The 27,343-nt window shown below is 33.5% G+C and overlaps 3 protein-coding genes across 4 annotated transcripts; 2 read left to right on the top strand and 1 right to left on the bottom strand.

The window, feature by feature from the left end:
- Window positions 1-1,148: 1,148 nt before the first annotated feature.
- On the bottom strand, window positions 1,149-1,859 carry LOC132644354 (uncharacterized). The gene has a single exon (XM_060360948.1). It carries the CDS (start codon window positions 1,857-1,859, stop codon window positions 1,149-1,151), a length of 711 nt encoding a protein of 236 aa, XP_060216931.1.
- Window positions 1,860-13,292: 11,433 nt separating this feature from the next.
- Window positions 13,293-16,227, top strand: LOC132645339 (ETHYLENE INSENSITIVE 3-like 1 protein). Of its 2 annotated transcripts, none has more exons than XM_060362274.1 (2): window positions 13,293-13,482; window positions 14,104-16,227. In XM_060362274.1, the coding sequence occupies exon 2, from the start codon at window positions 14,220-14,222 to the stop codon at window positions 16,035-16,037; it is 1,818 nt and encodes a 605-aa protein (XP_060218257.1). In that variant the 5' UTR covers window positions 13,293-13,482; window positions 14,104-14,219; the 3' UTR covers window positions 16,038-16,227. The 2 variants fall into 2 exon arrangements, with proteins under 2 accessions (XP_060218257.1, XP_060218258.1); XM_060362275.1 differs by having other exon boundaries at window positions 14,216-16,227.
- Window positions 16,228-20,097: 3,870 nt separating this feature from the next.
- On the top strand, window positions 20,098-23,450 carry LOC132644355 (uncharacterized). Its single transcript, XM_060360949.1, has 7 exons — window positions 20,098-20,390; window positions 20,555-20,883; window positions 20,985-21,104; window positions 21,180-21,784; window positions 21,932-22,319; window positions 22,669-22,737; window positions 23,353-23,450. Exons 1-7 carry the CDS (start codon window positions 20,098-20,100, stop codon window positions 23,448-23,450), a joined length of 1,902 nt encoding a protein of 633 aa, XP_060216932.1.
- The last annotated feature ends 3,893 nt before the right edge of the window (window positions 23,451-27,343 follow it).

Consider the following 27,343-nt stretch of genomic DNA (forward strand, 5'->3'; position numbering starts at 1 on the left):
CAAATAATTATCACACACAAGAAACTCAGTTCCCCTATCACTTCTCAATGTCTTAATAACATATCCACTTTGCTTCTCTACATAAGCCTTGAAGCTCTTAAAAACTTCACATGCATCAGATTTATTTTTTCAGAAAATATACCTAAGTCTTTCGGCTGAAATCATCGATGAAAGTAATAAAATAATTACTACCTCCATTAGAAGGAACTTCAACTGAGCACAAGTCTGAGTGGATTAACTCCAATGGTGCATTCGCCCTCAAAGCTTTGCCTTTTTGAAAAGGTTCTCTGTACTTCTTTCCCCAAATACAAGACCCACACCTTCTATTAGGAAAATCAATAGAAGGCAAACCATCAACCAAATTCTTTCTTGCAAGAAAATTCAAACTCCCAAAATTCAGATGCCCAAAGCGTAGATGTCATAGCCAAGTATCATCACAATTCACAGAACTAAAGCAAGGTAAATCACCACGATTGAGATAAAGAGGCCATAAACGACTATTATTCATCTTTATTTTTGCAATTAGTCCTATTTTATCATCATTGATAGTTCCCATTCCGTACTTAAAACTCAAATCATAACCTTTTTCTGTTAGTTGCCCCAAACTCAATAAATTGTGATGAAGACTCGGAACATAATATACCTCAGATATAAAATGAGAAGATCCATTTTTCGAAGTAATTGGAAATTTTCCCCTTCCAATAGCAGACACTTTTGCATTATTGCCAAGTCTTACTATAGCTTTAAATGATTCATCCAGATCAACAAATAATTCCTTATTTATGATTGCTACAACCAAAATCAATAAACTATTCACCAGAATCAATAAACTATTCATTCCCTTTATTTTCCTCAGTCGCGGAGTTAGAAAACAATAATGTCTCTTGTTTATCTCCATAATTTTCAGCCATCTTTGCATGTTCTTCCCTATTTTCAGATTCATTGTACCAACAATCACGTTGATAATGTCCATATTTTCCACAATTATAACACTGAACGTTTGATTTATCACGTCTTTGAAAATTTTGATTACTCTGTTGTTCCCTCCTGAAATTATTATCATTTCTCTGTTGATAGGAAAAATTGCCTCTACCACGGCCTCGATAATCACCTCTACCACCTCGTCCTCTACCTCTGAAATTGTGACGTCATTGATTTGTTTCAGCCAGATTTGATGTTTCTTCTTTTTCTTTAGGTTGGTTCACCTTTGCTTGCAATGCCTCATCAACTGTTTTAGTTGTTTGTTGATTCAGGGACATCTCATATGTCACCAGTTCACCTTCTACATCATCAAGTGTCAAAGTGCTAAGATCTTTGGTTGCCTCAAGAACCGTCTTCTTAGTGTGAGATTTTATACTCAAGGGCCGCAATATTTTTTCAACAACTTTAACTTGATCTAATGTTTCTCCGTTTGTCGTCATATCGTTGACAATATCAATAACTCTTGTAAAGAATTCTTTGACAGACTCTGTAGGTTTCATTTGGGCCAACTCGTATTGTCTTCTAAGCTCTTGCAATTTGACTTTTCTTACGTCTGCAGAACCTCGATGTGAATTAACCAAAATTTTCCAAGTCTCCTTTGCTGACTTTACATGTAAAAATTTATTGTACACATACAATTCGACCTTGCTGTCAAGGTAGAAACGTGCCTTATAATCCAATTGTCTATTTTTCTCCAAATCTTTAGCTGCTTCACCGGTCAATGTTGTGCCTTCTGCGGTTTTCACGAACCCTGTATCAATAATGGACCATAGTCCAACAACATTGAAAAAATTCTTCATCTGTTGATACCAACTCTCAAAATTATTTTTGCCATCAAACACAAAAACGGGACAATTTGGTAAATAGGGAATATCCATATTCTTTTATATGTGTCGGATCTCACACGAGGCTTTGGTCGGATCTCACACAGGCTCTGATACCAATTTGAAGGAAATAAAAATACCCAAAGGAATAATATAACACACGTGAAAGACTCAACAATGAAAAGACTCAACAATGGCTATATAGAAGAATTTTATCAAACTAAAGAGAGAAGGTAGGAAGCTTTACTTAATAACTCAAAACTCTTGAATCTCACTACAATTAAAATATGTGACATAGCATCCTTATTTATAATACTAGAAACCAAAATAGACTAGGACGAGAAAAACCTATTCCAATATGGATTTGATAAATAAATCCTAAATAGACATGAATTAAATAAACTAAATCCTAAACAACTTAGGTTTCCCGCTGTTGGTTTATTTCCTACACTATAGTTCAAAAAAAGTTAATCTACAAGTTTTTTTCCTCTTAACATGTTGATTGGAATCATAGATCGATCGAGAGACAAAACACTTCAAGGTTAAATTTTAAATATATAATTTATACCATGTGATACTGGCGTTGTATAACAAACCTTCCACAATCAAATGAATGACAATAAGTATTCCATGAGCAAGTAGCTTCGCTCTTGATCTTGAATACTTGAAGGAAAATGCTTGAGTACTTGAACATTCACATTTTGTAGAGAAATATGGCATTTTACCATGTATTCTCTTGTGTCTTTTCGTTATGACTTCAATTTCTCATGGTCCCAAATGAGATGTGACCGCTTCATATAGGTGTGGAGTGGTACTGCCTTCAAGAAAGGTTATTGGGCTTGCACCACAAGGGCGGGCTCAGTCAGTAGAAAGAACTAAATGGGCTAGCCCAATGTCATTGGGCTTTTATCTTAATCAATTTAATCAGATTTGAGAAAAGGGAAACTTACACAAATGACTACCTTTTGGGGTTGTTTTTAGGCATAGCTACAGTTTTGCTAATAATATTTCGTAGCTATAGTAACGTGTATTCCAATTCGGCTGTATTTCGTTGCATTCCAATTCGGATTCCAATTCCAATTCAACTGTATTCGAATTCGGTTGTATTTACACTGTATTCAATTTATTATATTTAAATTCAGTTGTATTCAAACAACATAAATGAAAAAAAAAATAGGGATATTCATTTGTATTCAAATTCATTGTATATATAAAAGAATTCGGATGTATTCAATTTAGCTGTATTCATTCATAACTACTTTTTTACATTGTATTCAACTTATTTTATTTAAATTTGGTTGTATTCATACAACATAAATGCAAGAAAATACAAGGATATTCAGTTGTATTCAAAATTCACTCTATCCATTTGTATACTAAAAAATCTCTGCTTCAAAATACAGGCGAAAAATAAATAAAGAAACATTGTATTTTACACTAGAAAAAAAATAAATACATTCAGATATGAGCTATAAGAAATAAAATACACTTGGATTTGAAATACAAAAAATAAAAATAAAAATACACTTCAAATTCATTGTATTCATTTGTAAACAAAAAGATCTCCTTCGAAATACAGGCGAAAAAACACAAAATACACTTTAGATCTCTGACGAACAAAGCAAAATACACTGTATGTATATAACAATACAGTGTATTTTTCGGTCAGATCTAGGCCTTTCCAACCTACTCCTCTTCCGATCAGTGTGTGGCGGCGGCAGTTAGAACTCACCGGAGAAGATGCAAAGGAAGACGACGACTCTGTCATTGATAAAGAAGACGATGTCGTATCTATTCAAATCAACACAGATCCATACAAAAATCAAACGAGCTGTTAATCCAAAACCTTAGGGCTAGATTCGACGGCAACGACGTTGGTAGCGGTTGTTAGATTCACAGAGAGAGAGAGAGAGAGAGAGAGAGAGAGAGAGAGAGAGAGAGTTGTAGACGTTAGGGAGAGGAGAGAGTTGTGTATTTTACCTTAATAGTTAACATAAGTGTCATTAACATACAACTTTTAGCTATGAGAAGTAATTAATGCAAACTATAGCTACTAAATATAATTACCTGCTACTAGCTTTCCACGCCATGTAGATTTTGGTAACTTACAGGAATAACTACATTTTAAAGACTGTTAACAATTAGTAGCTATCTTTTATCAATTTACAATTCGTAGCTAGTGTATGGGAAATTCATTGTATTTGAATACACTGTTCAGTTGTATCCAACCTTATCTGACGTCACGTGCATTTGACTCTATTTGAATACATGCAACCTTAATTGCTCTAAATACATGTGTATTCAAAATGATTGTATTCCAGTGCATTTAAATACACGACGGAGATATGTATTTTATTGTATTTATATATTGATGTATTCTTTTTTTTATATAGTTGGTTGTATATAGATCATTCAAACAACACATACAGTCAAATACATCTAGTTTGCCCAAAAATACAATCAGCCAAATACATTAAACTTATATTTACACTCAAAAAATGAAGAAATACACTCAAATACACTCATATCTGAGATACAAGAAGGAGAAAAAGTCATGGATTCCGGTCAAATTTTCGGTCAAATACAAAAAAATACACTAAAAAATGATGAATACATTGAAATACACTCAGATCTGATATACTAGAAGGAGAAGAAACCATGGATTCCGGTCCAATCTCTGGTCAAATACAAAAAAATACACTAAGAAAAATGACGAATACACTCAGATCTGAGATTCCATATTTGTTACGCAAAGAAAGCATGTTGTTACTTATGGACCGCAAATAAAGACCCAAAATCTGACTAAACATTCGGCCCCAATTTCAATTGCATTTCGGCGGTGAAGTTAACACCACAGCCTCTGGACAACGAGTTTCCGGCGAAATCAAATTGTAAGCTCCTGAATTCTACTAAAACCCTAATTTGCATTCCTAATTTTTTGGATTTTATTTGAGTTTTTATTGTTGTTTATCTGAAACCTTATAGTTATAGGATATAGAATAGTAAAGTTATAAAAAATGAAGTAATTACGAGGTGGTCACTATTTCAATCAATCACCTATAGCACAAAACTAAGCCTCCACTACTTTTATTCGAACCTGACAAGATCTGGTCGGAGAGGCGCCAGAGAGAGGGAAAGGTATTTGGCTGGAGAGAGGGAAGGTGTTTGGCCGGAGAGAGAGGCGAGGGAGAAGAGAGGAATGAGGAGAAATACAAGCGATAAACCTAATGTATTTTGGTATAGCTATGAATGGTAATTTACAAATCACTGTAGCTACTAAATATAAATAAATTAAAAGATAGTTATTATCAATAATTATTTCTTAGAGATAGTTATGCCAAGTAATTATTCCTTAAATAATTAATCCATTATTTGGACTAATATATATCCGATTTAGGACAAAATTCAAACCTTTTGTGGATTAAATAAAATTCGATAAAATAAAGATGCTTCGCTCGTACTGGAGCACATTGCGCAAATCATGGCTAAATTTTAACAAGTGGTCCAAAAATTCACCATTCGGACTAATTTTTGCACAATGGCCAACCCATCGATCGTTGGATTTATCAAAAATTTAGGGATCATTTTGCACTTTAGTCCTTCTTTGTCATGGTCTTTAATTTTTGTCCATCAAAATTGAGCTTATGCCTAAATGGGTATATACTACGCATTATAATATCCATAAATTATGCTTGTGTCCTTAAAAAACTTATGTCCATCTAGACATAAGTTCGATTTTGAAGTTCAAAAATTAAAGATCAGTCCATTTGAAGGCCAAAAATTAAAGACCAGTCCATTTGAAATACAAACCGTGCAATTATTTCTTAATTTAGCCCATACAAAGCCTACACTATGGAAGGTGGTAGGAGGACCATCCATCAACATAGAGCCCGTTTGGATTGGCTTATAAGTTGCTTATAATTGTTTTTAGCTGTTTTGAGTGTTTGACTGGCCAGCTTAAAGTCATTTTGTGCTTAAAATAATTGAGTCCATTTGACTTAGCTTATCTAAAACAGCTTATAAGCTGAAAACAGCTTATAAGCAAAAAAAAATAAGTTAAACTACCCCAACTTATTTTTTTTAGCTTATAAGTTGTTTGCAGCTTATAAGCATAAGCCCATCCAAACAGGCTCATAGTCACATCTGGTGCCTAAGCCGACATCAGTGTTTTAGGGGTCAGAGCTTAATTAAGTACATTGTTGGGATTAATTTTATTCGAAATTGACTCTACCCTTGTTGGTACATAATCTTCATCAGCTAGCATTTAGTGAGCGTTATCAAATTTGACACCTATTTTTGCTAAGAATTATTCTCAAATCTAACACCACCCCTATCTTTTAGGTCATGCTTTTCTCTTCATAAACTCATTTTATACATTCCCTTATACATAAGTATATTAAATAATATAATATGATAATAACGAGTCTTGATAGTGGAGAAACTCTTGGTAGGAGCACTTCCCCTTAAATTGGCTATATGAAACGTGATCTGAATTAATCTGATCAAAGGTTTATTTATATTCAGTCCTTTCGGATCGCCTGACCCGAGTTGATGGGGCTTCGTAACGTCTTGTCTGGAGTCCAGCTGCTCAATTTCGAATACCATATGATTTTTTTTTTTTTTTAAATATGATAAAGCTCAAATACGCGTATATACAATACTCGTATTTAATATTCCTCTGTCTCAACTCTACTTATTCATATCAATATAGTCTCGAATGTAATTACAAAACAATACTCCCTCCGTCTCAATTTATGTGGCACCATTTGACTTGGCACGGAGTTTAAGAAGAAACGAAGCATTTTGAAATGTGTGGTCCAAAACAATTCTTATATAAATGTGTGGTTGTAAATCATTCCATAAAGTTAAATTATTTATAAATATAGAAATGTGACATTCTTTTTTGGACAGATCAAAAAGGAAATAGTGTCATATAAATTGGGACAGAGAGTGTACTATTTGATAAACCGAGTTTGCTAAATATCTATCGGAGATCAAAATGCACATTTTGGCAAACTTAAAATATTAAAACTGGTCATAAATATATTAAAGGATCAGATTTGAACATACTTCCAAACAAAAGAGACCATTTTTGTCAAACTTGTCCCTTCCATCACGGTTATAATTGGATGGTATGGGACAATGGATAAGCTCCCAGAATTTAAGGATGGGGACCAACTTTAGCTTATAATCGAACAAAACCAGTTTCGTTGGTGGGGTCAACTATTACGATTTCCACGTGACAAGTTTAAGTGGAGGTGGAAAAATAATTTTAGAATCAAGAAAGGCGGCTGAATCCCATAACTACTTTGTTGTAAAGGTGCTCCAAGTTTTTCTTAATTATAAAATTGCCCTGAAAATATTTTGCTGATATGCCCTTACACTCCTAGAGAATGGAAATCACTAATAGGTCGATTGGATTGTTTGCTTCAAAGTTTCTATATAATCTTTCCCTTTCAATTGATGTGATTTATGACGACAAATTTTAGAAGGAAAAAAAAATCTTTTAATGCTAATTTATGTGATGCCGTTTGATTGGTAAGAAAGTTTAAGAATAAGAAAGAAATAAATACTTTATAATTTAGAGCCTAATTTTTTATTTTTTTTTAGACATTTGTGTGGCAGCTTCGGCACTACCGAAGAATTGAGGGGACAGAGAGGAATCCTTCCACAAACCCTTATTCAATCGTTGCTAGTCAAAGATTCAATACCCCCGCGCTTAGCGGTGAAGTGGGGCGAGTAGATAATATTCCGGTATTCACAGAGTGTGCGTTAAAACTTGCAGGAAGTGATGGTAAGCAACACCCCATGAGTGTGAAGTGTATAATGATACCAAACTATTCTAGCAAATTTCGCGTAATGAATCATCTTATATTATTAAAGATAAAAGAGAAATTTTAAGTTCAATTGTCTCTAAATATTGAAAGATAACAATTTTGTTTTTGGTGCAAATTAAAACGAAAAGTGTTATTGAATTGGTGGAGTTAAACGTTTAAAACTCTTAGTCAGTAGTCTTATATGTAGGAATACAGTCCATTAGCTATATTTTGGCCCGATCTTTGAGAAATAGGCATTGTCATGGAGTTACATTTGTATACAAAAGGCTTCATGCATATGCCTAAACTTGCCTCTTTTTATTTTTTTATTTTGGCACCTCAACTAAGTGTTGTTTCTATTGAACCCCTGAACTCGTCCTCAACTGTGTCTATCAAACCTCCTAAATCTGATTTTTATTAGAAACAGAAATTAAATTGGAGAAATAAATGTGGTGTAATATTTTACACATAAGTAATTCTTTAGGTCATGGATGTGTCGGTTGCAGCTGGTTGTGCTCTTCACTGCCAGCTTAATTAAGAACTATTCTTTTGTTCCTTCTCAATTGTTGCTAATCTTAGCTTAAAGATAGCATAATTAAATTAGAATATATATTAGTATATTGCTACATTGAAGATGGAATACTATGTAAGTCGGATTGTGTTTGATAGACACACTTGAGGACGAATGCGGAGGTTCAATGAAAATAATACTTAGTTGAAGTGCTAAAATGGAAAAAAGAACAAATTTAGGAAGCTGTAAATGCATTAAGCCTATATAAAAATATGTAATACTCTCTCCGTCTCAATTTAAATGTCTTGGTTTTATAACAATAATAATTGATACTTCAAGAGTTAAAGAGCTTCCTGCTGTAGTATGCTAGTGCAATTATTATTGTTGTAATTTATGGACATAAATCTTGATATTTGATTAAGTGTAAGAACTGCCGTATCCTATTTTTCTTCGATGAAAAAGATGTTACGATATTTTGTCGTAATTAATTAAAGACACCTGATTTCGTGCTTTCATCGTACACGTTTTATTTATTTTATTCGTTTTATTGACACTTGGAAGTTAGAACAGAGATAAATATTCTATTTACACATTTATCCTCCAAATCAATTGATTTTACTCTGAAATAAAACAGAAAAATAGAATTAAAGAAGACACCATCAACTTTTTTTTAAAAGAAAAACTTGAAATTTAATTCTTGAATATCAATTAAAGAAAAGCGATTATACCTATATTTCTTTTCGTTTAAAAGATTTATTTTAGTTTTGAATAAGTTATTGGTTCATCAATCGTCGGATATTAACTTTTAGTTCAGTTGAAGTTTAGACATTTGAACATAGGTAATATTTGCAAATAACAAATATTATCTTCAAATCGATGTTGTTTTACAATGTTATTATTTCAACCTTCAATTTAAGCTTAAAGCGATTGATACCTATACTTCTTTTCTTTAAAAGATTTTGATTTGTTCTAAATAAATTGTCGGTTCACGAATCATCGGATATTAACTTTTAGCTGGCATTTGGATATAAATATTATTTGCAAATAACAACATATTATCTGCAATTCAATGTTGTTTTACAATATTATTATTTCAACCTTCAACTTAACTTAAATCGGCTAACACCAATACTTTTTTTTCTTTAAAAGATTTCTTTAGTTCTGCATAAATTATCGGGTCATCAATCGTCGAATACTAACTTTTAGCTGGTATTTGGATATAAATATTTTTTGCAAGTAACGACATCTTATTTGCAATTTGATGCTGTTTTGCAATGATATTATTTCAACCTTCAACTTAAGCTTAAAGCCATTGACACCTATACATCTTTTCTTTTAAAAGATTTCTTTTAGTTTTGGATAAATTGTCGAACCACTAATCGTCGAATATTAACTTTTAGCTGGTATTTGGATATACATATTATTTGCAAATAACGTCATATTATCTTAAGCTTAAAGCGATTGACACCTATACTTCTTTTCCTTTAAAAGATTTCTTTTAGTTTTAGATAAATTGTCAGTTCACCAATCGTTGAATATTAGCTTTTAGCTGGCATTTGGACATACATATTATATTTCCAAATAATGACATATTATATACAATTTGATGTTGTATCACAGTGTTATTATTTCAACCTTCAACTTAAACTTAAACTGACTGACACCAACACTTATTTTCCTTTAAAAGATTATTTTTACTTTTGGATAAATTGTCAGTTCACCAATCGTTGAATATTAACTTTTAGTTGGCATTTGGACATACGCATTTTTTGCAAATAACGACATATTATCTGAAATTCGATGGTGTTTTACAATGTTATTATTTCAACATTCAACTTGAACTTAAATGGACTGACACCAATACTTCTTTTCCTTTAATTTTTATTTTTTTTAATTTTTTATAGTTTTGAATAGATTGTTGGTTCATTAATCGTTGAATATTAACTTTTAGCTGGCATTTGGACATACAAATTATTTGCAAAAAAACAAAACATTATTGGCAAAGCGATGTTGTTTTTATTATTTCAAACTTCAACTTAAAGTAGAATATTTGAAATTACTAAATTGATTTGAGGAGTATTTGGGTGGAATATTATTTTGACTCGCAAAATTTCAAATCTTTTTATAAGTAAAATTCATGTCCAAATAAAATATTACTTTGAAATATTCTTTTTGAAAATTCAACTACAAATACCTGTTTTTTTAGATAGCATTTTTTTGTTATAGACAAATGAAAAATGTGTCACTTAAATTGAATTGATAGAGTAATACTTTTGAAACTCATACTCAGTAGTCTTAAATGTATAAATAGAGTCCACTATCCATTTTTTGGTCCATTCTTTGACAAATAGAAGTTGTCCTGAAGTTTCAAATTTTATTAGTGAAACTCCATCTACATTATCCTGAATTTGAAACTGCAAGAACATTGTTATTTTCAATTATAGAGGCTAAAAATTAGCTATTTGTGACGTTTTTCCATCTTAAAGATGTCGTAGTATTTGTGTGGTTATAAAATCTTCTTATTAACCTAAAATGAAAGTTAAAGTTAAAAAAACAAATATAAGAATGTATTATTTTTTAATTGAATAAAAAAATAATGTCACATGAAGTGAAGCAAATCGTGTAAGAGAATCCTGCTTTCCAATTAAAACTACAATAAACAGGATTATATTTCCAAGTGAAACAATGATCTGCATTACACTATATTTCTCCATATTCGCTACAACAAGTACACAAATCATATTCTTATTATGTGTCCAACTCCATCCATATCTGTACAATATTATATTTGTATTAAATATCAAAAGCTCTTCGACATTCTTGGCTACTATGATTTTCAAATGATCTTCAAGTAGGGAAGAGCTGGCATACATCTGTATACAAAAACAACTTCTTCAAACTTAGATTTCACTGAATTATTTTTTCCTTAATTCAGGCTATATTTTATCAAGCAAAACTAGAGATTATAGTCATTACATAATAACCTTTTGTACTCTCCTTAAGCGGTACAACGGATTTTGCTAATCGGGTTTATAATCTTCTTTTTTCCTTCCTAGTACGTAGAGTATATTTCAATTTGATAACTTTTTTAAAAATATTTACAGAAAAATCTAGCTCACGATCAGGAGTAATATAGAGATATCCGGTGATTTACGTTGAAGGTAACTTTGCTTTTGTTTTTATTGCAATTTATAAGATTTCCTTCTTAGTTTTATTTTACTATTTTGTTTCTCTATTTTGGCTAGTTAAATTAATGACAAGCTACTTAATTGCAGATATTAACTCATATTTAAAATGTGAAATTTCAAGAGTTAAAGACTTCCAACTGTTGTATACTAGTGCAATTGTTATTATTGTAATTTTATGGAAATAAATCTCGACATTTGATTGAGTTTTAAGTTCGTATCCCATTTTTCTTCGATGAAAAAGAGATTACCATATTTTCTAATCACTAATTGGACACACCTGGTATCGTGCTTTCATTGAACACGTTTAATTTGTTTTATTCGTGTTATTCACACCTAGAACAAATATAAATATTCTATTTACACATTTATCCTCCAAATTAATTGATTTTACTCTGAAATAAAACAGAAAATATAATTAAAGAAGACACCGTCAACTTTTTCAATAATTAAAGAAGACACCATCAACTTTTTTTGTTTTTTTAAGAAAACTTGAGATTTAATTCTTGAATATTAATTTTTTTTTTTTAAAAGCGATTGATTTGCTTCTTTTCCTTTAAAAGATTTCTTTTAGTTTTTGATAAATTGTCAGCTCACCAATAGTCCAATATTAACTTTTAGCTGAGTTGAAGTTCAAACATTTGGAAATACGTATTATTAGCAGATAACAAAATATTATCTGCAATTCAATGTTGTTTTACAATGTTATTATTTCAACCTTCAACTTAACCCTAAGCGATTGACATCTATACTTTTCTTCTTTTAAAAGATTTCTTTTAGTTTTGGATAAAATGTCGGTTAACTACTCGTCGAATAGCTGGCATTTGGACATACGTATTACTTGCAAATACCGAAAGATTTCTTTTAGTTTTGGATAGTTATTTGTCGTTTCACCAGCCGTCGAATATTAATTTTTAGCTAAGTTGAAGGTTAGACATTTAGACATAGCAAAAAGAAATATTTTTCTTTTCGAAATAACGAAACATTGTATGCAAGTCAATGTTATTTTACAATGTCATTATTTCAACCTTCAATTTAAACTTAAAGCAATTGGCACATATACTTCTTTTCCTTTAAACGTTTTCTTTTGGTTTTAGATAAATTGTCAGCTCATCAATCGTCGAATATTAACTTTTAGCTGAGTTGAAGTTCAGGTATTTGGACATACATTTTATTGACAAATAACAAATTATTATAAGCATTTCGAAGTTGTTTACAATGTTATTAAATCAACCTTAAACTTAAAGTGATTGTCACCTATATCTATTTTTCTTTAAAAAATTTTTAGTCTTACATAAATTGTCGGTTTACCAATTGTTGAATATTAACTTTTAACAGTTCAAGCATTTGGATATACATATGATTTGCAAATAGCGAGATATTAACTGCAATTCGATGTTGTTTTACAATGTTATTATTTCAACCTTCAACTTAAACTTAAACCGACTCTTCTTTTTCTTTAAAAGATTTCTTTTAGTTTTGGATAAATTGTCGGTTCACCAAACTCTTAGCTGACATTTGGACGTATACATTATTTGCAAATAACGAAATATTAACTGCAAATCGTTATTGTTTTGGAATGTTATTATTTCAACCTTCAACTTAAAGTAAAGAATTTGAAATTAATTAATGGATTTGAGGAGTATTTCAGTAATGATTTTAACTCACAAACTTAAAACTCTTTTTAAAGTAAAATTCATGTTCAATTACAATTTTACTTTCAAATATTCTTTTTCAGAAAATTCAACTACAAATACTTGTTTTCTCAAATTCAACTGAATATTATCTAGTGTATTACTACAATATTTTAAGCATAACTAGTGAGGCACAAAATGAAACTATTTAAAACTATAGGAACCAATCTGATAAAATTAGAGTAATCAAGAGGTCACCATGACACAGTAGGACCATGGTTAACTTAACTTATCCATAGTTAAGAAAAAACTTGTAACTTATTACTTCTCCTCTTTAGCATTTCCACTTTACTTTTATGGCTTTGCACCTTCCTCTCTTCTTCTTTCCTATAGGCATAGCACCTGAAAACAAAACTGAAACATCACTACAAACTCACCTAACAATCTTCTCAAACCCCTTAATTCTTTTTTTTTCTAAATCAGATTAGAGCCCTAGATAAAGCTTCAACTTGCTTTGTTAAAGAAAAGCCTGTAAGTCTTTTACTTAATTCATTTTTGTTTTGTGTGTGTGTGTGTGTGTTCATGGACTTTTTTTTTTGTGTGTTATGTGATGTTTAACGACTTTGTTGATGTGTTGTGTTAGTTTTGAGGTTATTGTTGGTTTGAGTTTTTAGTTATTGAAATTGGTTTGTTGTGAATTCTTGAAAAATGGGGTTCTTGAAAGGGATTTTATTTAGATTGTGGAGAGAGGGTAGATCAGAGAGTATTAGAAAATCAAGAGGGTGTTTTGACAAAGAAGTGTTAAAATTGTAAAGAAGAAAAAAAAAAAAGGAGAAATCTTTATGATCAATCAATAGAAAAGATGGTGAGATTATGCTTTATGTATAATTCTTTAATAAAATAAAATAAAACTGCAGGGGGGGACTTTTATATCATTCAGTTGACAAGATGGTTAGATTCTGCTTCATGTATAGTTTTGTAATAAAATAAAATAAAATAAAACTGCAGGAGAAATTTTTAAGATCATTCAGTAGAAAAGATAATGAAATTTCTGCTTCATGGTATTCTTAAACCTTATTTTATTGTTTCTCTTTTCCAATTTCCCCAGATGTATTATAAAGTGGTAGTAATTTTTATGTTTTGTTTCTGCAGAAATATTTCAGATCTTGAAGAATTTGGAGTATTTTGCTTGATCAGTTAGATCCTGAGCATTGATTTTGGAAAAGTTCAGTTTTTGATATATCTCTGTGAAATTGGTGTACAGCTAAATGGGGATATTTGAAGATATGGGCTTTTCTGGAAATTTTGAATTCCTGTCTGATCCTCTGGGATGTGGAGGAGACGTGGCACAAGAAGTTGAACATAAGCCAGCAGGGATGGAGGAGGAGGAGGACTATAATAGTGACGAGGAGATGGATGTCGATGAACTAGAGAGGAGGATGTGGAGAGACCGAATGCTCTTAAGGCGTCTTAAAGAGAAGAACAAGAATAAAGAGGTTGGTGACGGTGTAAAGCAGCGTCAATCGCAGGAGCAAGCCCGTCGAAAGAAGATGTCTCGTGCACAAGATGGTATACTAAAGTATATGTTGAAAATGATGGAAGTTTGTAATGCTCAGGGTTTTGTTTACGGGATTATTCCCGAGAAAGGGAAGCCCGTGACTGGTGCTTCCGACAATCTTCGTGCGTGGTGGAAGGAAAAGGTTAGATTTGATAGGAATGGACCTGCTGCTATTGCTAAGTATCAGGCTGATAATCAGATTCCTGGGAGAATTGAGGAATCAAACGTGATAGTTTCGACTCCCCACACATTACAAGAGCTGCAGGATACAACCCTAGGATCCCTTTTATCTGCTTTGATGCAGCACTGTGACCCTCCACAAAGGCGGTTTCCCTTGGAGAAGGGGGTGGCCCCACCCTGGTGGCCTTCAGGTAAAGAGGACTGGTGGGGCCAGCTTGGTCTTCCGAACGATCAAGTTCAACCTCCATACAAGAAGCCGCACGATCTGAAGAAAGCCTGGAAAGTAGGTGTTTTAACGGCGGTAATCAAGCACATCTCTCCTGATATTGCTAAGATCCGCAAACTTGTTCGTCAGTCAAAGTGCTTGCAGGATAAGATGACAGCTAAGGAGAGTGCTACTTGGCTTGCTATTATCAATCAAGAAGACGCTTTGGCTCGTAAGCTGTATCCCGATAGCTATCCACAGGGCTGTTTAGCTGTTGGCAACGGTTCCTTTTTCATCAGCGATGCCAGTGATTATGATGTGGAAGGAATGGATAACGAGAGAAACAATGAAATGGAACGTAAACCCACCCATGATATCAATCTCCAAAATGGAATTATGGTACCTAAAGATGGGATCTTGATGCCAGTGAAAGGAGAAATTATTGATTTAACTTCAGATTTTACGATCCAAAAGAGGAAGCAACCATCTTTTGAGGAGTCTGTTGATCAAAAGATATATACTTGTGAGTACCTTCACTGCCCATACAGCCATTATCAAGCTGGATTCCTTGACCGGACTTCAAGAAATAACCACCAAATTAGTTGTCCATTCCGGTTCAATTCTGCTCAAAGACTTGGTACGCCAAAATATCAGATCAACAATGAGAATAATACAGTTTTTTCTCCTCCTAAGCCAGCTGTCCCATCAGTCACAGGTTCCTCGTCGGTGAGTGTCTCTGGGCTTGGACTCTCGGAAGATGGCCAAAGGATGATTTCCGACCTCATAACGTTTTATGATAGCAACTTTCAGCAAAACGGTAGCAGCATCTGTTCTGGGAATTCTGAGATTCTAGTAAATCAAAACATGCAGCAGCAACAAGCAGTTGAACTTCCTATGGATGACAACTTCAACCTGGTAGGACCTATGGAGACCGCAGCTCAAGAAACCAGCATGCCACTGAATTCTGCTTATCGTTCGACAGAGTTTCAATATGATCAATGCAAATTGCCCTTTGATGCCCCATTCGCTGGAAATTTAAATGATATTACTGATTACAGATTTGGTTCTCCGTTCAACTTGGGAGGAAGCGACTATTCCATGGATCAGCTGGCAAAGCAGGATATATCTACATGGTACCTCTGAAAACAAGTAGTAAATTGTCTTGTTGTTTCCTATATTAAGGGTTGATAGGTTGTATATTTTTAGATAAGTGACGCAGAGTCCTATCCTTTATAGACTAGTAGTATTATACTTCTTTGTGATTTAGTTGATGTTTTTGATGGTTGTAAGTGCTGAGACAGTATTATGCTTATGAAATTATGCTTTAAACTTACTCCTGTTTACGGTATTGATCATGCGATAGGAACCAGTTCTTGATTGATAATCTTGTTTAAAGAATATCATGTGAACACTTTTGGGGGGCACCATGGTGGTGGTTTAGGTTTAATACCCCTTTGTTTTTCATCCCGTTAGTCTGGAAATGTACACCCTGAAATGTCTTCATTGTTTTTGACATGCAACTGAATAAAGTCCCAACTATTAAGAAGCTTCATGAGGTGTATGGGATATCTTTATCCTTGACTAGGGGTTTCGTGTTCGAGCCCTAGCAAGGGAGATGGATGGAATCCTTTCACCTTTAACCAGAAATTTTGATTTCGAGCCCCGTAAATGGGAAATTCTTGGTAGAAAGCGCTCATACCTTTAGTGAGTCCTGGTGCAACCTGTGAATTTCTGATACCGAATAGTTAGAAAAGTAAGAAGTCTAAAGTCCTAAATTGCCTAACCCTATGTTTTTCTAACGAATCACATGCTTCAAACTTGTCATAATAATGTAAACTCAGCTGCAATGTTTTGGTTGGTATAGGTCAAATCTAAAGAGTCATTTCATGTAAAAGTCATTGGTGCCTATGACAAATGAGGAAAGTTGAAATTCCTACTTTCTTTTCTACTGAATCGTTTGCCAAATGTGAACAGTGAAATTGCATTCTAATGGGTCCAACTACCTAAATTTAGAGCCCGTTTGGATTGGCTTATAAGTTGCTTATAAGTTGTTTTCAGCTTTTTTGAGTGTTTAGCTGACCAGCTTAAAGTCATTTTGTGCTTAAAATAAGCTCAAAAAAATAATTGGACCTATTTGACTTAGCTTATCTAAAGCAGCTTATAAGCCAAAAAAAATAAGTTAGACTACTCCAATTTATTTATTTTAGCTTATAAGCTGTAGGCATAAGCCCATCCAAACAGGCTCTTAACGTGCAAGTTGATAAAACTGTTTCTCCATTTTGTTTACATTTTCAAAATTACCACTATTTACTTCTGCTACTTTAATGCAAATTTTGCTACAATTATTAAAGAAGAATAGATTCTCATTTTAGAAGTTCAAATTTAATTTGACTTTAAGTTGAAGGAAAATACTCGAATAGGTTCGATCTATGTAGCCCCTAAATAGTCTACTACATTCATTGAGTTGTTCCAATAATTAAATCAACCACTTAATTATGGAATTACTTGTCAATTCTCCGTACAATATTCATCTGGCCAATAGCTTAAAATCACCACAAGCCACCACAAGCTAATTAGAAGAATCCGATTTTTAATAAAGAACCCACTAGGAGCATTTAGGAGTATCTAAAGAAAAGAAAAAAGAACAAAGAGGAGAGACTTCCAATATTGAAGAAGAAATAATAATTATTGCCCCTTGACAGTATATTCCTGAGATATGTGCTTGGAGATAAATTATTTAAAGGATCTTTTAGTAGTACTGTTTACTTTAATGGTTCCTTTGAGGAACTAAAATAATTATTGCCACTTGCCAATATAAACCCAAGACAAAACACATGTGCCTTGAGATAAACTATTAAAAACATCTTCTAGAACTTCCTTTTTACTTTTAAAATGTTTTTTTTTTGTGTTGCATTCCTTCTTTTACAGTGGACCAAGAAAAGCAGTCAAATTACGTGTCTGAGATGGCTTACTTGAAAATGAAATGTTAACTTAATGTTCAGAATTGTAATTCTTATCTTGAATTACAGGCTTACAGCACACCTTTCTTCCATGACCAAGTCAAAATTAGGTACATATATCATAGGCTTCCTTTGTTCAATAGGTATTGACAATAAGTTTTACTTGCTAATTCAACGCTTATTATTACCATTCGTGCATCAAGTCACCCTCAACATGCATTATGTTTGGTTCCTTTAAGGAGAGAGACGCAATTAAGAAAATAAGTAATGAGTTGAGCCTGTTTGGATGAGCTTAAAAAAAACAGCTTATAAGCTGAAAACAACTTATAAGCTGGAAACAACTTATAAGCCAAAAAAAAAAAAAAATTGGGGTAGGTTAACTTATTTTTTTTGGCTTATAAGCTGTTTTCAGCTTATAAGCTGCTTTAGATAAGCTAAGCCAAACGGGCCCAATTATTTTTTTGGGCTTATTTTAAGCACAAAATGACTTTAAGCTGACCAGCCAAACACTCAAAAAAGCTGAAAACAGCTTATAAGCAACTTATAAGCCAATCCAAACGGGCTCTAACTTAGATACATCAACGAATATTTATACTGTCAAATCACTCAAAATTATTTGCGAATAATCTTCTATAAAAAGTAAGATTTGTATTAATACATAAACAAGCCCTCAAATTTGATCTCAGCTGACAAATATGCCCTCTAATTTTGAGTGTGCACAAGTAGGCACCTCAACTTGTATATAGTTGAACATGTAAAGACAAATGCTGAAAATGATGTCTAGATGATTATTTTGTAAATTGTAGTGTTCAACTGACAAAATGGAGACAAGTTGAGATACCTACTTTTGCACACCCAAAATTAGAGGTCATACTTATCCGCTGAGGCCAAGCTTAATTGAGAGCCTGTTTAGTATTTATGCCTATTTTTAAATAAGGCTAAGTTACTGCAAGAAGACCCAATAAAGTCTGAAATATGCATTTCCTTTCGGGCAAAGTACATATATATACATCTTTAAAGTAAATATTTACAAAACGCGACGACAGTTTTCAGTTTACAAGATATAACAGTACAATACTTACAAACCTATACAAAACCCAATTAGAGGCCAACCCCACGGAATCACGCACGCAAATACCGTTGCTTCCTACTCTTCCCATAATATCTCCCTCGATTTTTCTCCCCCAATTTCGCTCAATGTTTTCGCCCTATCTCTTTAGTTTTCATTGAGGATTCGAATGTGATTGAAGAAACAACTGCAACGTTGATAAACAATCAATTCCTCAATCAAAAACCATTGAAGTATCAGAAGTAATACAAATTTCGAGTTCCAAAAAAAAAAAAAGGAGCAGGTATTTTCCTTTTTTTGTTGTTGATATTTTGTGGAAGAATACAATCTGATTTAATAGAAGTCGATTGATGCATCAATTACCTAAACAAATTATCAATTATACGCGATTGAAATTTCAGAAGAACCATTCAAAATCGTACGGATCAAAGCTTTTTTAGTGTAACAATGACGGATAGCACAATGCAGTCAATAATGATACAACACAGTGGAAGATGGGACGCATCAGGTGAATATATTTGAACTCCAAATACATTATGTTTTGAAGGCAATTAAAAGCATGTAATCTCGTGCATGAAAGAATTTGTATGAAAAGTTGTATGAACTTCATATAATAAGTAGATTCTGTAGTAATATATCGTTTTTGTTCAGGAAAAATTTGTCTATTGGAGTATGTATGAATTTTGGTTGAAAGTTGTATGAACTCCGTATACTAGGTAGAATCTGTAGTGTGGAACTGATTTTGTTCAGGAAAAATTTGTCTATTGGAGTATGCATGGATTTTGGTTGAAAGTTGTATGAACTCTGTATACTAGGTAGAGTCTGTAGTGTGGAACTGATTTGGTTCAGAAAAATTTGTCTATTTTAGTATGTATGAATTTTGGTTTAAAGTTGTATGAACTTCGTGTAACAAGTCGATATGTAGAATTCAAAATTGAAGGAATCCAGTACGATTCAAATTCGAACTATAATGGATTGATTTCTACAATTGCTGCTCAACTGGGGATAGATACCACAGTCCAAACCATAATGATTAAATACATTGCTAGTGACCGATGCCCACCAATGATCATACACAACGACATGGGTGTTTGGGTATATTTAGATAAAAAAAAAAGAGTACAAAGATTTCTTCAGTAGGTTTCCTTTATGTATCACATTGGAGGATAGTGAAATGGAGGGAATTGAATTCCATCATGATGGTGAAAGTAGTTCCAGTTCAATAAACAGGGGTCGAGAAATTCAATCTTCATACATGGGAAATATTATTGAACAGATTGATATGGCTTCAAGTGAACATATTGAGTTGTTGGATAGTTGTGAAACTGAAATAATAAGCGACCCTCGACATGAATTTGTTGTGGAAAAACAGATTTACAAGGATAAAGAAACACTCAATGCAGTTATGAGGCAATATGCCTTTATGAAGCAGTTTCAATTTCGGGTGAAAAGGTCTGGTACAAAAAGGTACGAACAAATATTATTGTTTATTGTAGATAAATAAAAAATGTATGAAACATGTATGTATGTAAATCACATATATAATATAGGTGGGTGTATGAATATTGTATGATGTATGTATAAAAATGTATATTTTTCAATGTTTCTGATGTGTACTTCTTCATCAATAGCTATCATCTCGTATGCCCTGGTGACAATTGTTCATGGTGTTTAAAGGCCTCAAGTCTAAATGAGTCAAGGCTTTTCAAGATTAGGAATTTCTGTGATGTGCACACATGCTTGTTAAAGGATAGAATTTATGAACAACGTCAAGCAACTTCCAATGTCGTCAGCATTATTATAATGGATAAGTATGAAGATCCAAAAACAATATACACACCCAAGGATATATCTAGGGACATGAGGAAACAACATGGTGTAACATTGACCTACATGCAAGCTTATAGAGCGAAGCAAAAGGCAATGATTATGTTACGAGGGGATCCCACCGACTCGTACAGTAAAATTCCAGCCTACTTATACATTTTACAGAAGACATATCCGGGATCGGTTGTAAGATTGGAAAAAACAAAGGAAGACCGTTTCTTGTAACCTTTGTAGCACTGGAAGCTTGTATTAGAGGATGGGAGTATTGCAGACCTATAGTGGTGGTTGATGGAACCCATCTTAAATCGACTTACAAGGGGACTATGCTAATTGCTTGTACATTGGATCCAGGAGGTTTGTTTTTTATCTTTTTTTTTTTTTTAAAAAAAAAAAATTATAACTGATTGTATTATTTGTGTATGGAAACAGGTAGTATACTGCCGCTTGCATATGGTATAGTTGATTCCGAAAATGATTCATCTCGGACATGGTTCTTTGAGCGGTTCAGGGATGCTTTTGGTGAGAGGGAGAACATGCGCTTTGTGTCGGACAGACATGAAAGTATATGGAATGCGAGTGCAGCAGTGTACCCTGGGCTACCTCATTATGCCAGTATTTGGCATTTGTGGAACAATTTAATTAAGCAATGCCACAGAAACAAAGAGCAGATGAGGAAATTATACTATGCAATGGCTAAGGCATACACCCTCCAAGAGTTTAACGAATGCATGGGAAGGGTGACCAAAATAGATAGGAAGCTGAAGAGATACTTGTTTGAGATTGGTTATCATAAATGGACACGGATACATGCAACAGTAAAAAGAACATGGACACAGACTTCAAACATAGCTGAATCTATAAACAATGCTACAGTGAATGCTAGGGAATTGCCGGTGGCAAAATTATTGGATTTCATGAGGGAATTGGTTGAAAGATGGAATGCGACGCACAATGAAAAAGCAAAAAGAATACATTCACAGATCTTACTAAAAAGTATCAAGAAATTATCAACAAGAATGGGGTATTATCACACCGTATGACTGTAAGATAATCCTTCTGTCAACTTATATCCTTTTTTTTTTTCCTGTCATATGTATGAAAACTCTATAATATGTGTATATATGTTGTATGTTTAGTGTATAATTTTTGAATTACTTGTACAAAAGTAATTTTGATTGCAGGTACGAGCTTCCACTGAATTTCTACATACAGTGATTGATGGTGTTAGGAGGTTCACAGTGTGTCTTCGAGCTAGGACGTGTACTTGTGGAAGATTTCAACTGGATGAGATACCTTGCGGGCATGCTATGGCTGCTATAGTGTATAGGCACCAACATGGAGCGGAATATACCTCTGCCTACTACAATAATAAGAATTTCCTAGATACATATGCAATACCAGTTGTGCCTCTTCCATGTGAAAGTACATGGGATATACCGAGGCATGTAAAGGAAGAGATTGTGTTGCCACCAGATGGTAAAATACCACCAGGAAGACCAGCTACCAAACGAATGAAACCATTCCACGAGGGGAAATTTAAGAAATCAACAGTGACATGTAGCAGATGTGGTACAGAAGGCCACAATAAGAAGACCTGTAGCAATATTCCAAAGGGAAATTAAATAGTCGACAATGTTATGGCGGTGATATTTTTTTTAATGACAGTAGAAACTCTGTTTTTTTTTTCTTTTTTAGTAACAGTAGAAACTGACTCTGTTTTTTTTTTTAGTAACAGTAGAAACTGAGTACAATTTTAATAATAATAATAATGTTGAAAAGTTGATATGAATTTGGTTATCAACATTACGTGTTTGGTTTTGGTTGGCTATAATAAAATCTTATAGTTTTTCTACAATATGTATGGTTACTGTATGAATAATGTATTTAACAGGCTGATGTATTGTGGTAAATATGTCAGAGCTCACATTACCTGTGGTTTGTTGGTGGACTCACTGGCTTTCACTTGTATCTAATAAGCACCAATCAGGTCAGTTGCTTTACCTTGTATTCATGTTGATAGAATTGGGTTTTTACCACAGGAAGGCCTTTTGTGTTTTGCCTTCTGGCTTCTTTTATACCTTTGTTGGACCCATGAATATGCTGTTGTTCCTTTAGCAGAATATGATTGGGACCTTTTGATTCCTTTTTAGTGACCTTATGATGCAAGGAAAAGAGGAGGAGCCTAATGTACTACTTTCTCTGTTCCCATAATTGCTTCTGCATTTTAGTATACTGTTGGACGGGAGGGTAGGGTCGGGTTGGTGTTTTATGTCTTCTTTTTTATTTCAAGTTGTTCCTTCGCATTTATCTATAATAGATACAGGCAGTTCTGGTGAAGGTTTTGGGCTGTTCTGATTTAGGATAAACTGCACTCTGATTTTCTTGCTTTTCTTTCCTTCTAATCATTTAAACCAAATAATCTGTTTTGGTTGGGTGGTCATGCATCAGGTTTCTTTTAGTCAAACTACTGTCTATATAAGTTAAAGTAAAATAACTTTTAGACAAGGTGTCTTGCTGTGAGATCCCACGCAAAGCTTGACACCTAAATATGTCAGAGCTCACATTACATTATTTTCAATTTGGCATTTCTTACAATCTGCAGAACCTGAAGCAAGAGCAGCTACACGATTCAAAACGCCTCTCAAACCAAATTGTATGAAAGACGTATCAAATATGATTAATAAACTTAAAGATTCATAGCAAGATGAGTTACAATATTTGCATAACAAAACAGGCAAAAACTTAAGATGGATCCCAACAAAATGTATCATAACCACTGAAAGATTCATAGCAAGATGAGTTACAATATTTGCATAACAAAACAAGCAAAAACTTAAGATAGATCCCGACAAAATGTATCATACCCAGTCACCAACAAACTATGTTTTTACATCAAACGCTACAAACTAGTAACTCTAAAAACTAATTTTTCACTTTTCGTTTAGGTCTCGGTAATTTTTCCTACTGGGGGACAGGTTCCTTGCGAATTCTTGGCCCACCTAATTTACCGGTAACCAATCCAGTGGCTTCACACTCACTAATAGCTCCAGCATCCTGATTTTTCCTTGCATAATCCCACAGTAGGGCACCATACCTACTACGGTGAAGATGATGATCGAACTCGTCCTTTGGGATTTCCAAGATGCCTTGGCTGATATATTCAGCAAATGCACATACATAGACTCCACAATCACTGAAAAGAAAATGATAATGGAATGTATGAGAAAAGAATTTTTATGTATGAAAACTATCAACAGATGTTAAAAATTGCAAAAGACCATATTTCATAGAATAAATATACGTACTTTGATTCCAGATCTTGTTCTGGCAAATTCTCCACGAAGACATAATCCAAAGGATCAGAAACACCCTTCTCAATGTATTCTATGTTATTCTTCCAGTCTACGTCATCCCTTTTGCCATAAAATCCAGTACTGTTAAAGAAGAGTGGTATCATTTTTGCCAGTTTTTGAACAATTTCTCTAACCGCACGAGTGTGCGCTGCACCTCCCGGGAGTGAATCATAGACATAAAGACACCTGCTTTGTATAGATAAAACAGCCAACACCCAATGATGTTTCTGGCCTACATTAATCGGTATGAGCACATAGTCGACTTTATCCCAAGCGATATTTGCAAGCAACTTATACACACGGATAACTTGCGCGACATCATGTTCTGGAGTGATCAGACTATGATCATTATGGTTATCCTTGAACTGATTGTAAATTAACTCAACCCACAACTTGAAAAAAACATCAGTCGTTACGTATCTGACTGGATTATTTGGCCCATACTTGGCCTTTTTCCTCAGGTAATACATAATCACATCAACTTGCTAAAAACATGTCAATTAAACTATGAATCAGATTTTAGGATACCACATTTCATACACATTCCATACATATGTCTGTCTACTGTCTTAGACGACATAAAAGAAAAAACCACATTCCATACATATTACATACACATTCCATACATATGTCTGTCTACTGTCTTAGACGACATAAAAGACAAAACCACATTCCATACATATTCCATACATATGTTTGTCTACTGTCTTGGATGACATAAAAGTAAAAACCACATTCCATACATATTACATACATATCCCATACATATGTTTGTCTACTGTCTTAGATGACATAAAAGTAAAAACCATATTCCATATATATTACATACATATCCCATACATATGTTTGTCTACTGTCTTAGATGACATAAAAGTAAAAACCATATTCCATACATATCCCATACATATGTTTGTCTACTGTCTTAGATGACATAAAAGTAAAAACCATATTCCATACATATTACATACATATCCCATACACAAGACACATAATAAGAAGAAACCAATCTTTAACAAAGAGCAATCAACTATGAGACCCGAATCACATTTTTAAATTATTCAAACAGTGTCAGCCCACACATAAGAGACGAACCACAATACAAAGCTCGTAGGACCAACAAAATATACACATGAATGACCTAAAGCATAATATATTCAGACTAGTTTCAATACATATTTCATACACTGTGGAAGTCAAAAATCATAGTCAGACAATTTATAGGTTCAAGACAATGTACCGAGTCTTGCCAACACTTTCCAGTAGTCAGTATAGTGTGGAACCACTCCATTTTGTCGACTGTATCAACTCCCATATTAAAAGGATTCACAATCTTATTGGCCTTTTTAGAGAACACTGATTCCCTGCAAAATAACAAATGTTTTAAAATTGTAGAATAACATGTGTTAAATAAATAATTCTCTACAAAATAGCTGATGTGTTCAATACAGACCTCCCATGTCTTGTAGACATTTTCGATTTCACCCAATCCTTAAATTCGGTGATCAGATCATTGTCAACATCAAAGCCAATGCAATTTGTGAATGGGTGTTTAATGTGAAAGTATGTAGGAGAATTGATTGTGCTGCTGCCGCCTGAACTAAAATCAGTGTATGGTGATTTACCATACGGTCCAGGATTTCTATTTCTTTCTTGTTGTTCAGGTGTAACGATGTCACCACCTTTGGTTTCAATCGCTACTATTTGAGACTCGGTAAATGGAGGCATTTCAAAATCATCAAGGGTAGGGGTCTTAGTGGCAGAATTGCCCAAAGCACCCAACTTATCAATGCCAGCAACCACATCATCTAGATTATGTTCTGTAAAATTTGAACATTTAAATTTCATATCAAAATCTTAACCAAATCATTTAAGATGTTATCATGTAAAATGTATATTTGTTTAATGCATATAGTAAAAATGAAAACTGAGTGGTCTCATTACCTGAAATCAGAGTATCAATAGGATGACTCTTCAATTCGTCTGGGTCAACTATATATTTATCACATGCTTCACCATCTCCAACTTGCTCACCAACTTCATGTTTCACATAAAGGCGTAAGTTTTCTTATTTTTCTACATTTTGCATACATTCACATGGGTCTGAAAATGTGTAAAATATAGAGGAAACTATACCTGGAATAGAAGCATTAATCCCATTCTTCAAAGCAGATGCATCTACTACAATGTGATTGGATATTTGCTCACTTACATCCTGCCCACCAATGTCAAAATCACCTATCGGTTCATCAAAATGAAAATATAGGTTGTGCTGAAGTCCATCATTCTTGTTGCTTGTCTTTGGTTCTTTTGTAACATCCTTAACACTGCCAGACATTTGTTTATTAAGATATGTATAAACACATTTAGATAGAAAGGGATAATACAAAAGACATTAACTCAAATTTTGATAAATAACCTTAGCTTCAGGAGTTTCAGTTTGCCTGCCAAACATGGACTTTAGATCTTTAAGTAAATTCATAATTGACTTGTCCATGTAGTCTTTCATGTCAACAAACTGTTCACCGACCTGGGATAAAAAGGAAAATATGACAAGAAACCTAAGCTAATCTATATACTACAATGAGAATAAAATTATGAACTTTGAAAATTATATTAAACTTGTCAACCTTTTTCTCAAATGATTTAAGATCTTTGCGGACCTGAAAGATGTAGAATAACATTAATGAATGTCTTAACCACAAATACAACTATTTCATAAAAAAAAATATGAATGCAATTACTGAAAACACATGCTTATATTTGCAACTTCCTTCTTCAACGCATCAAATTCAGAACCACGTACAGAGGGACTCGACTGTGTGGGATCCTGTGGTTCTAACACATCTTTGACCGCTGTCTCTTCTGGAAACTCCATAAAGTTGATAGCTACCTTCTCCTCATCTGTTGGGAGAATGTTGGTAAAAACCAGCTACCAACATTTTAAAAAATGTATAAGCTGACCAGTTAGCATGTATAAAAAAAGAATGAATGAAATGTGTATGATTAATGTATGACAATCAGTTAGCTTGTATTGTTACCTGATTGTTGTACTTTTTGAACATCCCCTTCTTCAGATGGGCAAAGTAGACTCTTTGCGAAGTTGTTCGCCAATTAAAAATACGAGGGAAGTGGTTTCCAATACGGGTCGCAACCGTAGGATCTACCTTCGAGCAGCATTCATAAAACCATACTTGAATGGCCAGGGGAAAACCCTCAAACCTATAGTAGGTTGGATCATTC

Source organism: Lycium barbarum, chromosome 6, assembly GCF_019175385.1.
Source record: "Lycium barbarum isolate Lr01 chromosome 6, ASM1917538v2, whole genome shotgun sequence".
NCBI lineage: Eukaryota > Viridiplantae > Streptophyta > Magnoliopsida > Solanales > Solanaceae > Lycium > Lycium barbarum.

Excerpts from the sequence above, each read along its gene's own strand:
- LOC132644354 (XM_060360948.1), bottom strand. The coding sequence starts at position 1,859 with ATGGATATTCCCTATTTACCAAATTGTCCCGTTTTTGTGTTTGATGGC.
- LOC132645339 (XM_060362274.1), top strand. The coding sequence starts at position 14,220 with ATGGGGATATTTGAAGATATGGGCTTTTCTGGAAATTTTGAATTCCTG.
- LOC132644355 (XM_060360949.1), top strand. The coding sequence starts at position 20,098 with ATGGAGGGAATTGAATTCCATCATGATGGTGAAAGTAGTTCCAGTTCA. Across the intron at positions 20,391-20,554 it reads AAAAGGTCTGGTACAAAAAG|CTATCATCTCGTATGCCCTG; the intron begins GTACGAACAAAT and ends CTTCATCAATAG. Across the intron at positions 22,320-22,668 it reads AGTGACATGTAGCAGATGTG|AGCTCACATTACCTGTGGTT; the intron begins GTACAGAAGGCC and ends TAAATATGTCAG.